The sequence below is a fragment of the Drosophila subobscura genome, chromosome E (assembly GCF_008121235.1).
Source record: "Drosophila subobscura isolate 14011-0131.10 chromosome E, UCBerk_Dsub_1.0, whole genome shotgun sequence".
Taxonomy (NCBI): Eukaryota; Metazoa; Arthropoda; class Insecta; order Diptera; family Drosophilidae; genus Drosophila; species Drosophila subobscura.
The window spans coordinates 2,071,998-2,088,221 of NC_048531.1; the positions used below are offsets into that span (position 1 = coordinate 2,071,998).

The following is a 16,224-nucleotide window of genomic DNA, read 5'->3' on the forward strand; positions in this document are numbered from 1 at the left end:
TCCAGAATTTAATTAATTTCCACACTTTGCACTGCTCGTCCCTTCTGGATTCAATGGACGCTTCACAGCAGAATCACCTCAACTTCTTGGCGCACTAAAGTAGGGACAGCTCTGACCGACCGTCTTGAGAAATGTCCTTTTGGCATACCTAGCCTAACCTTTTATCATTTCCCAACGCATTCCAACTCACAGTGAACGAGTATTGCATAATATCATTGTGTATTTAATAATAATAATCTCGATTTTCGGTGCTTGGTTTTTGAGTTTCTCACGCACTGAGTCTGAGACCCTTACAACTTGGCGTTGACGTGGATGGCCACGACACCATCGGCAGCGGAGCTGCTAATGTTGATGCTGGCGCGTCCATCGGAGCCAACGGTGACGCTCTGGCCTGTGCAAGAGGAGCCGCTCTTCTCGCCGGAGATGACGTCGCAGTAGGTGCCGGCGGGCAGACCCGTCTGCAGGGAGCTGTTAAGATCGTAGTTGTCGTTGTTAAAGGCCACGAAAGCCTTGTTGCCACGGCTGAAGGCGACCTGGTTGCTTCCGTTGGACCACCAGTTCTGGAGAGCCGCATCGGCGGCGGCGTTTCTGAAGGCGACCATGCTGTAGATCTGGCGCCAGCGGTGCTCGCACACCCATCCGCCGCCGCAGGACTTGTCGCTGTTGAAGGTGGGAGAAGCAATGTTTTGTCCGTCAGTGGTGGGTGGACCCTGGTCAGTGTCGTCGAAGGAGAAGGAGGACATGACACGGGGAGTGCCGAAGGGATGGGCCAACATGAAGGCGGAGGCCATCTTGTACTGCTTGGGCACCTTGTAGGTGAGCACATCAGCCCCACCTGCACCGTGCCCGCGCTGGTTGTCGTGGTTGTCTACGAAGACGAGCGAGCGATCGGAGGCAGCAAAGCCCCAGCCGGTGCCCCAGTTGGACATGTAAGTCAGCTTATCCTTGCCGCGGAAGCACTTGCCGATTGAGTCGGAGTGACGGAACTCGGTGACGGCGCCCAGGCCAGTGTACTCGCTCTTGCTGATGGCCTCGCCACCCATGTCGATGACCTCCTGCACGATGTAGGCCTTGGATCCGAACGCGAAGCCGTGATCGGTGTTCAGATTCTTAAGGCGGCCATAGATGACACCCAGATCTGCGGGCCACATGTGCTTGGCAGCGTCAACGCGGAATCCAGCCACACCAAGATCGATCAAATGGTCCAAGAACTCCACAACCTTGTCCCGGACATAGGAGTTGCCCTGGTTCAGGTCACGCAGACCCACCAGCTCGCAGTTGCGAACCTGGTTGGCGTCGTTGTAGTTCGAGATGCCGCAGGTGGGGTTGAAGTCCAGAGAGGAGAAGGGCACTGCAGGGTAGCTCTTGGTGCTGGGGCTGGCGGTGCTGCCGGCGGTTCCGTAGGTGCCACCATCGGCTGACATATGGTTGAAGACGACGTCCACGTAGGTGCGCACTCCGACGTTGTTGCAACGCCTGACCATGCTGGCGAATTGCTGCTCGTTGCCAGAACGGGTGGTCAGCTTGTATGAGATGGGCTGGTAGCGCTCCCACCACGGGCGGCCATCCTTCACGGCGTTCTCGTTCACTGGCGACACCTGAGATGGACGTAATTAGAAGCAAAAGATTAGTGGATGAGGATTTCTGGAAATCTGAGAACGGATCTCACCTGAATACCGGCGTAGCCCTGGGGGCCCAGGAAGTTCTCGCACTCGGCGGCGATGTCGTCCCACTTCCACTCGAAGAGGTGGACCATACCGCTGCGGCCAGCGGCATAGTTGGTGTTGAACTGGGCGTTGGCGATCGCCAGGAAGGCGATGCAAACGATGGACTTTGTCAGGAACATGTTGATGCTAGGTGGAATCCAAGAAGCACTCTGAGTCCAACCCGGTCGTTGCTGCGCCTTATATAAGGTGTCTGGAGTGCCTGGAAAGAGTTGATCGTCATCGGCTTGTTGTTTTGCTGGGTGAGTGATTTGCGATTCAAATTGAGATCTTATCGGACCGCTTGCCGTGGGGTGCCCTTCTCCTCACCGGTCGCGGCTTGGGGGGTCGTCGGCCGCAATCGACGCCTAGATTAGATATGAGTTCGCCATGCAGGATGCGCTGTCTTGTGGCGGATGGCTGAGATTTAGTCGAAATGGCCATTACGGAAGCCTATCAGCGGATCAGCCCGATTAGAGCGGATTCCTGTGGAAGTCCGTAGACGTTGTGGAATTCCGCCGGGTGGCAGGGGGGCCAGAGGGTCCACTCGGGCAGCCTGAGCAGAGCATATAAATCGCTGGTGTTAATGCTGCCAGTTTCTGTCTTGATTTACAGCCACAGGCTGAGATTCCAGAAGCACAAAAACATACGCTCGGTGGGGTTGGGTCGTATATATGGCTTAGTTTTACGATGCCGATCGGAAAAACAGCGAGGGGGCTTATCAGGCCGCACTTTGGTCGCGCAACTCCGCACGAGCGGGTAGAAATATGGGCACCTCCCTCGATTCGACCATTTTCGGAGTCGAACGGCCAAAACGCAGTTCGTCCCGAACAATCAAGCGATTGACTCTCTAGCTGAAGCCTATTTTTAAAGTCCAGCATTTGCATTGGAATGCAGCCACGCCGATTTCGAGTGTTCGTCGCGTGGCGCCAGATTATGAACCCCCCAGTGGCTGTCGAGGGGTGTCCGTGTCTGCAATTGGACGATCGACTCGCTTGCTAATCTTCCAAATAAGCAACGACCATTCAAAGTGTTTCTCAATGTCCATTATGTCACTTACATCCACTCGAACCTAATGAGAAAACACGCACCAGTGAGCGGCAGGTGGCAGCAATATATTATAATTGGAATTTTTATCTACAAATGCAGCTCGTGTCCGTCTAGTGCCCGGGGGGTGCCCACTTGAAGTGGCAAGTGCCATAAATTTGATAAGTATTCAATTAAGCCACATTGAGCACTAACCATTCAGTTGCTGCTATTTTCATTTACCAGTTATGCAGTGCACTCATGAAGATAACACATTTTTACACCTCTCCCCAAAGTCAAACACGATAGATGGCCGAAACAATGGGAGCTTTTGGAGGAGAAGACAGCTATACGACACAATTTTGCATCAAATTATAGAACACATTTCAGCCGCAGTGCAAAATGTGACACGTGTCTTGTGCAAATTGATTCGATGCTGGAATTGGATTCAAATTGGGAGAAGAAGGCTGTCGGTGTGTCATGTTGGTGTACAAATATTTACCTTAAAGTGCATAAACGGGAACCAAGGTCTGAATGGGAGCATTTCCGCACATTACACCTGAAGTTTGGGAACTTTTCTGAAGCGGACAGACACAGGCATACAGGCACTCACACAGTTACAGGCAGAGGCCGAAGCCGACGCAAGAAAGTTGGTATCTCTCTTACATGCCCTGTGTCCTCCTTCTCCTTGTCATGCCTGTTCCTGCCTTGAAAGCCAATTTGAATTGTAAGCAAATGCCGGATATGCCAAAGTTCAAAGCGGAAACGTTTGCAGCATTTTCAATGCCAGAATGGCTTTCTCTGCAGCAACAAAAACAGGAGCAGAAGAGCAAGAGCCGTCCAGGGAATGGTCATGGTGCACAGAAGGTGGGCGGGTATCTGCGTCTGGCATAAGCCAAACTTCCAAGTTGCAATCTATAAATGCAGACGAACTTGCCACCAAGCACAGTTAGCTAAGTCGGCTCAGAACTTTGCACCTGTATGTAGGCAGATGGCTCCAGAATTTCTGTGCGGGCATACGAGAAAAATTAATTTACATTTAAATTAGATCTATGCCATTTTCGGTCTAGGAGATTTGACGTTTGACAAAACAATTGCCTGCCGGCTTCATGCCAAACATCTATTCGAATGAAATCGAAGCCGCTCCGTCTCCATCCACCACATACATATTTGCGTAAAGTGTCCTGCATGGGGTATGCAAAATATGCAGACTGTGCGTGCCACGATATGCCAAGCATTTTTGTGGCATGTCGCACCCCGAGGCGAAGAGCAAGGAGGCTACCATAGCAGGGTCCATAGCAACTGATATCCCCAGCAAGGATTACTAACCTCAAGGATAGAGAGTTTATTACCTGACCATTGAATGCAAATGAGGTGGATGTCCTGTCTTATTTCCCATTAAGGGAATATTGAAACTTAAACCACAATAAGGTTAAAACAATGATTGAATTCGCTTGGAGTTAATTCTGCTGGCAGGAGGAGTCTCTAAAAACCCTAGTACGTTTGGACATCGTTTTTGGACATTTATTGTGCATATGAATATCAAAAGCTATTAAGTGCGTAACCATTGAAATGTGTATATAGTCGGTAATTGGATACGTAATGGCTTATCGAATATAATAAGTAAGTAGTAACCTCTTAAAATGGATAAAAATAATCAAATTGTCCATCGGATTCGGATTCCATGTCTTATCAAGTTTTGAACATTCAATTACTAATTAATACCGCTGCAAAAATTATATATTCTAATCTTTAACACATGAACTATAAAATTGATAAAATATTGATCAAATTGTATGAGCAAACGAATTATAACGACAAGTCAGAAAGTGCGATAAGATACTGTAAGAACAGGCTAACCTTAAAACCTTATTTTGAAAGGCCCACCATTAGAGTGGGAGCCATTAAATTGCAATGCAGAAATTCGATTTTCGTTTGTCAGACAGAGATGTTAGGCAAAAGAAAGTAATAACTTCGTTTCCATTGTCTTTACATATGTAAATATGTATGTAGTATTTATGTATGTAGTACATATTTATGCATGTACCCCACATAGAGAAAGCTGGATCGGAATGAGTCAAAGAACTGCATCCGCGCACACCGTGAGCGCGTTCGCTGGCAAAACACTTAACGGCATCGACATCCATACACTCACCCATACAACGAAGGACCGCTAACGACATCAACGCGTAGCTGCCAGAGTGTGTTTGTGTGTATGTGGGTGTTGTAAAACGTTAGATGTAACTTTGTCACATTATCATTTTGATTGCAATGTGCTAAGCACTCGCTCCCATCCACACATGCTCGCATGTACATATGTACATACATATGTACATACGTATAGCTTCCCTGTCTTCATGCTCCACGAAGCTACATTGTTGAATCAGTGATTCGAATGGATTTTATTGCTTACTTTTAGGCGGGAAAATTTGCTGCATTTTGGCCAGCGGCTTAAAGAGCATTACACTGCTCGTATTATTCGAGTTCATAAATTTCGCCAAGACTTACTGGCCCAATAAAATATAATACACTGCCACGACCAGACAACGACAGCGACGACAAAATGACCAACTGAAATGCCGGGCAACGGCAACGGCAGTGGCAGAGGCACCGAACGCTAATAAAAACCAACTTTGACTCTGACTGCAGCGCTTCCTTTTTAGTGTCGCTCGAAAATAAAACGGAGAATAACGAGGCAGCCGAAAGCGGACGAAGGAGAGCCAGGCAGCAGCCACGCCTCCACACAGTTGCACACACAATGCAATGTAGTTGAAAATTATGAAAATTATCTGCCACGCCATTTTTATGCCAGAAACTTTGCATCTAAATGTCCATAAAAGCGGAAGCGTCGCGACGCCAAATGGCAAAAAAAATAAGATGTGAAAAAAATCAACGAAGAAATAGTGCAGAGGCAAAGAAAGAAAGATCAGGCCAAGGAACCGAACCTGTGGATACCCTTATATTTTATCGTTTCAATGGTAAATTACTTAGGCTATCAGTTTTGAAGTTTCGTCCTATCTACTGCCTCTAGTAGAAATAAAATGTGGAAAGCTGAGACTCAAAGCTGACTTTGTGGGATCGGAAATGCATTCCTCCTCTTTAAGGGTATACTAACGGGAATAACTGAAAAGAAATGAAAAGAAATGGGGTAGCGCTATGGGGAGATAAAAGGCCAAGCTACGTGGCTACATGGCTACGTGTGGGCGTGTCATCTGCCGGGCCTCAGACTCCACCTCCGCTCCATCGTCGGCATTGCCACGGGGCTCGCTGCCTGGCAGCCGGCATGTCATCATTATAATAGAAATTAAGTGCAGTCACAGCTCAGTTCCAGTGGCACCAAGAGCAGTCAGTGCTCCGCTTCGCTCCGCTCCGATCCGGTAATGGGTAATAGAATTAAAATGGTTTGGACGCATGCCACCCAGTCAGAGCACCACGACAAAGGGACAAACAATAGCACCGATTCATTAAGAGGCAGCACAGGACAGCAGACGACGGCAACTAGGCAAACTTTGCCTTTGGAAAAGCTTAAAGCCACACTTTAAAGACAGACATAGTCAGCCTGGAGAACGGAAGTGCATAAAAAGCAATCCAAATTCGCCATAACCGTGACAATTGCAATCTGGTCTTGTTCACTGGAGCACTCAAGTGTAAGCAACATGTCATTTGAAATGCTTTCACCGTTCAGGCAATCCAGGAAGTCCATGCAGTCGGGAGTCGAGAATCGCAGTCAGGATTGGCCACAACAATGCAATAATGCACTTTCCGCACTCAGGCATACGCGCGTAGGGAAAAACACACCATTTGACAGATGATTTCCCACATTTCAGCGGCCATTTTTTCCACTCTCAAAGCCAGATGGCCCAAAATTGTATGCGCAATTTATGCCAACCCAAAAAAAACATTTGTGTGTGTCATTAAAATGCAAAGTTGCTGCAAAATATTTAATCAAACAGCATGCCAGAACCACGAATACTCTTTGAATAATAAAATATGGATCACAATACAAAATGGGAGAATGTCAATGTAAAACTTTTCTGTTTAGTTTATACAAAAATAATTGTGCTCATAAAAATGGGCTCAAACTAGGTGCCAAATTTGTGTTACCCACCCACAGAAGAGAAGGCATAAGCAGTCGCAAAGTACACAAAGTAAGTACTCGCAAAACAATCCACGCACGTGAAGAGGCCAGGCACCAGGCCAGGCCGCAGCAACCGCAGCAATGAAAGTTGGTTAGCCACACACCTACACACAGAGATCGAATGACCTCCCAAAGGACTCCAACTTCCCATCCGAACTCCAATCAAAAATCCCCACATGGCAAACTCAAATGTGAAAACAGCCACGAACCAAACTCCATTTCGGCAAAGAGAAAATTGAAATTTGAGGTGAACCATTTGCATTTCGGTATTAACTGGGCCACGTTCGCTGCAAAGCAATTAAAATCGCGTTCGCTTTCGTGGACGGCACCGAGACACCTTAAGCATCGACAAAACCTCCGTAAAAGAATCCAAAGCCATCAGCTGCGATCCCCAATGTCATTCAGTTTTGTATTAGCCCCATGCCACGAACCGATTTATACAACTTTTGTTGATGGAGAATGACCGTAACTTCTTGGCCTGCAAGCCATTCAATTTGTCTTAATGCGAAAACCAATTGCATGCCATAAACCAAATGGCAGTGGCGAAAAACAAACTGCACCGCCTAGTAAATGACAATAGGATCTCCACACAAAGCCATATCGTGAAACATGGGCAGGACATTCGATTTGATGACTAACCTTGCGTCGCGACGCACCGGGGTTATGAACATCAAATCAGCATTGAGTATACACTCGTAGCTGTGTTCGACCGATATATCTTTATGGGTCACATCAACTAGTTACGAGCCATGTATCTATCCACATCCACTTGCCATATTCAAACTCCTCCTCTAGTATGATGACGTGGGTTAGGGGACGGGGACGGGGACGGGGACTGCCCACCATTCTCAATTTATGACCCACTATTTGTGGCCTCGACTTGAACCTGGCTCCGACCCGACCCGTCGCATCCTGGACTGAATCGATTGTTTCGGCAATGGGAGTCGTGCGTATCGGCACATAAATCAAATCAAATGAATTTGATTTGTGCGCAGGAAATTGTCACTAAAAATAAGACGTCATAAATGTAATTTCCTCTGGGTTGTCCCAGGTCGCAGAGGTGCTGGGGTAGGTAAGTATGAGCTGGCTTTCTGACTAGAATCCCTATCCATCAGCAACATTGGAGAAACTTACATCAGCACATTAAAGCAAAGAAACGAGTTTGAAAGATTGATATCAACATTAAGCACATATTAAATTATATTCTTGACAGTGAACCACCGCTGGAACAGGGAGACGGCGTATTTGTTTATATTTTACTTCAGTCCTCAACTCTTTTCATGGCAACAAACGCTATCGGCTTGCATGCCCTTTGCATAATGTGGAACACTTTTAACTGCATTTGCCCAGTGAAGAATCCGAACGCAAAAGCATTGTATTTCGAACCGAGCAAATATTCGAAGGTGAATTCCTGCTTGTGCACTGCCAACACGAAGGCAAAATCTGGTTCTGATTCCCCCGTGGCATCGACCTGCGCCAGCCCTCATCTTTACTAGGCGCATTTCCCGGGAAATTGCACACAACTGTGCACAACGAATTATCAAAACGGCTCAGAGACCATGAATGGGGCTCACTCAGTCTCGACTTGAGGCACACACTAGCGCACTGGGGCCTGGTAGCTGGCAATCACTAACCGCCGACTCATTTTTAAACGCAATTGATCAACACACAGACACACACAACACACATGGCACGGTGGAAATAGGGCAGGAACCAGGACAGGAGCAGACTGGACCGGCAGACGACTAATGAATAAACCATGAGCGTCATCGCCAGTTGGCCAAAACAACGACAACAGCAGCAGAGCAGCCGCGGACTGGACCAGGACCGAGGACCAAGCCAGGACTACACGAGGAGCCTAAAGCTGGCCAGAATGCAAGCCCAACTCTGATGGCACTCAAAGTGCTTAGCATATTTTGCAGTGATGGCGGTTTCCAGCCCTTAATGGCCGAGTCACAGTTGCAGGCTCGCCTGGCCCAGTCAGCTTATAACACACACCGGTACATCGGTGAAGCACTAAAAGTCTTAATTATTGTGGAAGCCTCACGCATAATGATAATGCAGGTTTTTGCAAGATCTACAGTTGAAAGCTGCCTCACATCGTCTATGGTGAAGGAAATGCTGCACATGTCAGAGAAACTATCGAACAATTGCACGCTCGACTGAGGCGGAATTAAAATTATGTATCGCATTTCGGAATGCATTTTAAGTTTCAGCTGCCACTGCAGCTGCCTCTTATCAGCAGAGTTGCAGCTTGCCAGAGCACAACAAAGTCAACAGACAAGGGGATGCTGGACGCAGGGTTGCGGCTGCTGGGACTTCGCTCAAAAAAGCAAACAACTTTTTTGGCTTGCTTTTAGACAAGCATTTTCTTAGCTTATCCGATTGAACAGAAACAAGCAACCGAAAAAGAAACAGCAGCCACCCCCAAAGAAAATTAATATTAAACGGACAATTCGACAGCCACTTTAACCGGGTAAATGTGAAGAGCAAGATTGACACATCGAACGAGCTAAAATGCACAAGCTCAGGAGTAATAGCAGTATAGATAATTTAAGGACTCTACACTACTCATTAGTCCTATTTTAATATATTCCATTTTAATAAAAACAACAGACTACAAATTAGAGAGAGTAAAAGACTCATCGTACTCGTGCTTGCAGTATTATAACACCTAATTTTTAATATTTTATGTTCAACATTTTATACTCGATTTGATGGGGCCGCCTACATCCCAGCCAATGCAATGCATGTATGCCCCAGCACTCTAAAAGCACTACAGGTATACGAGTAACAACAGCAAATCGGGCCAATTTTCGAGGCTCGCCCGTGCGGGGGAAGTCGTGCCTGCAGAAGTTGATCGTTAGCAGGAAATTTCAGCTCTAGCTCTGCCAGAAAGTTCCAACGCTCCAACTTTGCGCTGCCTTTTATGCGCTGTTATAGTTTATCGTTAAAAAGTTCCCGAACAGAGGCAAACTTCTATTGGGACCTGTGCAACAGAATCGCTGGCCATTCCATTTCATTCCTCAGAACAGGTGAGCCCCCTCAGACGGTGCACGAGTACTACGCGGGTATTTAGTTCTGAGGATGCTCCAGTTTTGGTTTCTCCAAAAAGTTGGACACAACAAAAAGAAGAAAAATACTCGAATCTTCCGGTGCTGAAGTGTTAATAATGCACTAACTGGCTCAGAGAAGCCTACTTTGCAGCCGCAGCCTGGTTCGTGGAGGGAGGTGGGAGGTGTTAACGACCCCTAGACGACCTTGACGTCCGCCGCCCGTGTCGTGCATCTATTTCAAATAGATTGAAGCACCGCCTAAATGCGTTCGTGTGCAATTTATAAGAACGTGCTTCATCACACACACACACACACAAACCCGGATAGAGGGGGTGCGGGAGCTTCCTTTGGCAAGTTTAGATCTTATCATTCATTCTAACGAGTTCACCTACCTACCAACCCATTTCTTCCCATTCCCCATCTCAATTTCCCTACATTTTCCAGCTTTACCCAGTCCACCCACATGGAGATACACACGACTCTGCTTCTGCAGCATCCTCGCTCGACATTTATCTGTGCCAGGAAAACGTTTAATTAAGTCACTTGAATGCGTAGCCGGTTGTCGTGGCATTTATTCTCAATGATGTTGCTAATGCTGATGACGATGGTAATGCTGCCATTGCTGATGGTGATGATGATGATGATGTCAATGCTGATGATGAAACGAGCGATGGAGCGTGCTTGGGACTAGGAGCTCGGGGTTGCCTTGCCTCCCTTCGTCTGGTGTGCTGCATGTCACCTGGTGTGACCTTGTCAGCAGCATTTCTTGTGCACAACGTGATTTTCTCTACAGTAAAATCGCCCTTGGGCGAACACCCACGGCTTTGGTGGTCACCTCCCTCCAAGGGAGCTATATTCAATAGAACTTGCCCTGTGCATACTTAATGTGGGTACCTCTCAATTAGTTCCGATTGGCCATGAAATCGTATAACTGCTGATACATATGCACATGCCCCACTGTCTGTCATCATTAGCCATACGAGTCAGTCCATCATTTAAGCGGATGTATGAATGTATGAAGAGCTCATTACCTACACTCTTCAAATTAATGGGGAACTACTTTTGCTTGTACAACGACACTTGTTTCAGCATTTACCTGTACTAATGCGTAGGAAAAATAATGACGAGGCGTGGAGTATCTCCGAATGCCAACGGATTTAAAACTGAGTGGAGTTAGTCTAATTATTCGTATCAACAATCCTCCATAAAACGTTAGGAGATAGTAGGGAGCTCCCTTAGGAATCGCAAAATTGAATCAGTTGCCATTGAATCCACCTGAGTGAAGGGCGGTGGATTTCCTTGAGAGGCAGCATAATTCGGAGACTCCTTCAGCCTTTAATCTTTAATCGAGTATCTAGCAGTGCTCTAGTCTGGCTGACCTGGCTGACCTGACTCTGCAGCATTTTTGGTTTAATTTCGGTCGTTTGATAATTGTTAATTTTTAATTGTTGTACTAGGAGTCGTAGATCGGAGCTAATTGACTTCCGTATGGGCGCTTTTCTTCGTGTTGTTAAACACTCATTATTCATTCAACCGTTTGTTGGTTACTCGACCTACACTGCAGCTTTTGTTATCTGTATTGTGTATAGTCTTACTTACTAATACTCACCGCCTTCTTTTTCAAATCCCTGACGTCTCATTGTTCTCCCGAAAACCGCAAAAAGCAAGCAACCACACAGTAAAAACACTCACTCAGAAAAGTATGCGTGCTAGCGAAAGTGAAAATGCTTTTTGTGGCTGGTGTTCTATTCATAGTAGTTTGCTGCTGCACTTATTATTTCTGTACTTTTGTGAGTCTCTTGGGGCTGCTTCTGCTGCTGCTGCAATATTAGTTGATGCTAAGCTGCATCATTATTTATGCCATCACTGATAATTCCCTTGATTAATGTGCAGCGCTCCTACTTGCTCTGTCTTCTGTAATTAGTTTATACGCTCTAGTCCAAGGTAAGTTTCTATAAGTCCCCACGGTTAAGTAAATCATACCTATTTGACAGTGTACTGCTCTTGGTCTCCTTACATCTCAGGATTAGATACCTCTACACACAGTATACACAGTGTACGCTTTATTTACTTTCTGTCATGGGCCATTTATTTGCTGTCGTTTTCCTGTGAGGCTGTCTGACCTGATTGTACGGACACATCCTCAAATATACCTCAGTCAACAGCCGAATGCAAATACAAACACATTATGTTTAGACACTGCTACATAATTAAACACACACTTTAACCCACACCCTCGCTGGATAAAATACACATAAAAAGTAACCAAAAACCAAGTCAATCACTTGTATGTGTCAACAGAGAAGAGAAAGAAAGAGAGAGAGAGAGAGTAGTGACTGTGTTAGTGTTAATATGAGCTCATTCTCTACCTTGCTTACACTTGTTTGCCTCTGCCGACACTGTGGTGCACACTCGATTACGAGAACAACTAAATGCGATTTGAATTTCCAACGATTTCAACGACTTTGCGGTTAAAGGTCGATGCAGCCTAAAGTGCTAAATAAATTCACTTTGCAGAGTAACAAAAAACAAATGGCGCAGAGGGAGGTGGAGGTGGAAAGGTCGGGCAGCAAGTCAATTTGTCAATTTTAAAACAAACTATAGCGGCAAAAAACCTAAAAAATAAAGAAAGCAACGCTTCAGGCAAGTGATCCGACAATTTGATACCCAGTACGCTAGTGCACTGCTAAAACACATGTCAAATCTCACTGAGAGAGTACGGCACGGCAGGGAGTTCCAAGTTTTTTCCAACTGTTTTTTTATGTGATGAGCAATTACTGCAAGCCCAACTACTTTTTTTTCGCAAAACCATGCGAACAATTCGTCATAACAATACATATACTAAGCATACGGACAAATTAGAACTTATAAAAAGTTTACACTAAATAGGTCCATAGCGACTGTCACGTACATTTCCATTGATGCAATATACTCTAGTAGACTATAAGTATTGTATGCACAAAAAAATGGGATTCCCTCGCCACATGCGACGCAAGATGGTGATAAAAAAAATAGGATCGAGACAGAGAGGGGTGTACAAAATATACGACCATTGAGAAAAAGTTCAAAACAAACACAGTACACAAGTGTATGTGTGTGTGTCTGTTTGCAGAGCCTTGTATGTGACAATCTGTAAAATTCGACGTGCCAAACGCCCACAAACGCACACAAACAATCAACAATCGCAGCAGAAAGACAGACAGAGAGACAGGCAGTCATTCAGGCACAGCACACCCCCTCACCGTCCCTTCCCGAACTCACTTATGTATTCACTCACTCACTCAGTCAGTCAGTCACGCAGTCAAACATGGGGTTGCCGGAGTCTGAGTTCGAGTGGCGCTTCCGCCGAAAGCCAAATCAAAGTTAAGCACTCAATTTTCAATTAAGCTCGAAAAATGCACACTCATATACACACACATAAGCAAAAGGCTGCCCTCGTCCGATGGCTCTGTGGAAAAGCGACCAGAAAAATTCTCAGTGGTATCAATGGACGCCCAGCCAACCTAATCAACAGAAAATCGCAAGGATTCTCTACCCATTGGAAGGGTAACTCACTTGGGAGGTGAGTAATACAAAAAATACACTAAACAAATTTGATTTTATTTTACTTAAAAAAAATATGGTGCTTTTTTTGGTTAAAATAAAATCAGTTTTTTTTGTTGGATCGAAGGGAACGATCAATATAAAGATAAACATAAAGTTAGACATATCTTCTAGCTCACTTTTAAGATCTTCTCCACACAGAGGATATCGAATTCGTTCGGAGGTTTCTCTGTCCAGTTGGGTCTCAAAGCAAATCAAAGAAGAGCACACATACTAACTCTTGGGGGTTGGCCTCAAATTCATTCAAATGCTTAAGGCAGTTTGTGTTAAATTCACTTTGCCTGTCACCTGCCTGTCCCAGGGTGCACACCTCCAAAGGAGCCCAGACTCCCCGCAGTAATGGACCGGGACCAACACATGATACGAACATAGAGATGTGTTTCACCTTCGAGTTATTCTACGTTTTTTGCAGGTAAAGTGGCTTCTTATTTTCGTTCGTTACGCGGCTGGATGATGTTTCCGTTTGTCTATGACCCGATGGAGGCTCTCAGAACGGGAGACTACGTTGCTAGGGTTGGGCAGGATGGCAACGTCATGCCGGAGGCGTAATCTGTTTGCTCTCCTAATTATACGTAGTAAATGGGTGTGTACACATGGGTGTGTGCCACTGAGCTGATGGCATTTTCTCATGCGATTAGGTTCAGAAGTTAAATGTTTAATGTTTAATCTGTGCCTCATGTTTGTCAGTTATCATTAACCTGCCGCTATACACAAATTATTGCCTGGCAACTGATTGTCGAGCCCACCCACTCACACGGTGGCGCAAAGGCAAAGGCAGGGCCGAAGGAGCAGCACAGCTGAGGTAAAAATGTCAGACAGCCCACAAACAAACGCAATCAACAACATCATCAATGCCAGCTAGGCGTCAATAGTTCCAAGGGAAAATCGAGCTAAAGAGGAGGATGTACTTGACAGACAGGCAGAGAGACATGGAATGGGTGGCAACGTAGGGAGCGTTTGCATAAGATATTTGACTTGTCTAAGAAACCCGTCAGACACGCTGACAGACATTTCCACCTACAGCTCCAGCTCTAGCTCCTGCTGCTCCTATCCACCTCCTCATCAATGCCATGCCAATGGGGCGTATACGCAACAGCGCTGACTCGTGTTTACAGCGTACCCGAATCGCCTTTCTAATGCCTAAGGAATTCCTAGAAAATTAAATTTATTTTTGGAATTTTTATTTTTCTCTGCTTCAAAGCGCTCCTGCTCCTGCGGTTTATCTTTGGGGACAGGCTGTAACAGGCGGAGACAAGCTGTGACAGAGTGAGACAGGCAGGTAGGCCAACATGCATACAGACAGACAGACGGACAGACAGACAGAAACAGATAGACAGACAGACCACACATTGCCATATCTTGTGGTGGTACACCCGGGTGGGACCGCCAGGGTTATTGTACTTTTCGTGTTCAACAATTTCGATAAGTAGCAATTTTCAAGTTATGGCTATTCCTTCCTCCGGGCAACCTAATACCCCTAAATTGAGAGCACTTGAGCACCCAGAGGCAGGACTCGGAAGGCTGGAACAGGGAATTTAAGCTGTTCAGCTATTAATTGAAATCTTATCTTTTTTGTGGTATTTACGTAAAATGTTGGCCCCAAAATAAGCCATTGGCGAGGCCGTAAAACGTTTTCGGAGATACAATTCTGTTGCTTAAGTGAAAATATCAGTTACAAAAGAGGGAAAGAGATCAAAAGTAAACGCTATCCGAGAGCATGTACATATCCGTACTTTTTAACGGATACTTGATATTTAAATGGAATGGATATTTTAACGTATTCAACCTCAATAGCTTACTCTGTGGAATTTCTTAACCACTTTAAAGGAACATTAAATATTTAATTTCCTTGAACTTCTCTCCTTCAATTTTTATTTTCTAATTCATTACATTTTAATGTTAGTCTCTTTTTTTTACCATGACTAGCAGAAATAACACAATAAATTGCGTTCTCCGAATAGGAAATTAATCTCGAGTTCAACCCACTTTATTCAAAAAAGAATTTTAATTGCTCTCTAATTTTTGGTCTATGGCCTATTTGTTGATTCATTTGTCATGCATCTCCTCTGCTATGTAACGCACTCATACAACACGATACATACATATGTATGTATGTATGTACATATGAATGTACATGAATGTATGCACATATGTATGTACATTCATATGTACATACATATCTGCACATGCACTTTGTACTGTTTTTCACATCATTCTCTTCTCTGTAACCCGAACGATTGCATTTGGATTAGTTTTACGTTTCATAAACATTTATATTTTTATATTTACATATGTATATGTATGTGCAAATACTCTTATATTTACACAATCAATATTCTGGTCTATTACAGAAGAAACGTTGATCTCCCCCGTTCGGTCAGTTTGTGGGGTGATTGTTTACTTACCGATCAGCGACAATAAACACTTTTCCGAGCAAACGCCAACACGATACGAATAAATCAAACAAAATAATTGTTTAAAAGTGACAAAGGCAGACTGGAAACTGATCTTCTCCGCCTCATGGGAGGATCCAACGGGGAGTCACTCGAAGTGGGGCGAAAGCACTCAAAGAGCGAGCAGATCAAAGGTGCTGTATTATAAGGTGGAAACTCTCCCACAGTTCTCTCCGACTAAAGTGTATTTACTTTATTAAGGGATGTTGTTATACTTACGATAGGTACTATTAACACTGCATATG

The 16,224-nt window shown here is 45.2% G+C and overlaps 1 protein-coding gene across 1 annotated transcript; it reads right to left on the reverse strand.

Moving 5' to 3' along the window:
* Positions 1–200: 200 nt before the first annotated feature.
* Positions 201–16,057, reverse strand: LOC117892139 (alpha-amylase A). Its single transcript, XM_034798177.1, has 3 exons — positions 15,932–16,057; positions 1,670–1,926; positions 201–1,598 (listed from the first exon to the last, which is right to left on the reverse strand). The coding sequence occupies exons 2-3, from the start codon at positions 1,844–1,846 to the stop codon at positions 291–293; spliced, it is 1,485 nt and encodes a 494-aa protein (XP_034654068.1). The 5' UTR covers positions 1,847–1,926; positions 15,932–16,057; the 3' UTR covers positions 201–290.
* Between the last annotated feature and the right edge of the window lie 167 nt (positions 16,058–16,224).

Bases quoted from the DNA above. Each gene is read 5' to 3' on its own strand.
- LOC117892139 (XM_034798177.1), bottom strand. From the start codon at position 1,846: ATGTTCCTGACAAAGTCCATCGTTTGCATCGCCTTCCTGGCGATCGCC. The intron at 1,599-1,669 runs GTGAGATCCGTT...CGTCCATCTCAG, and splicing joins AGGGCTACGCCGGTATTCAG to GTGTCGCCAGTGAACGAGAA.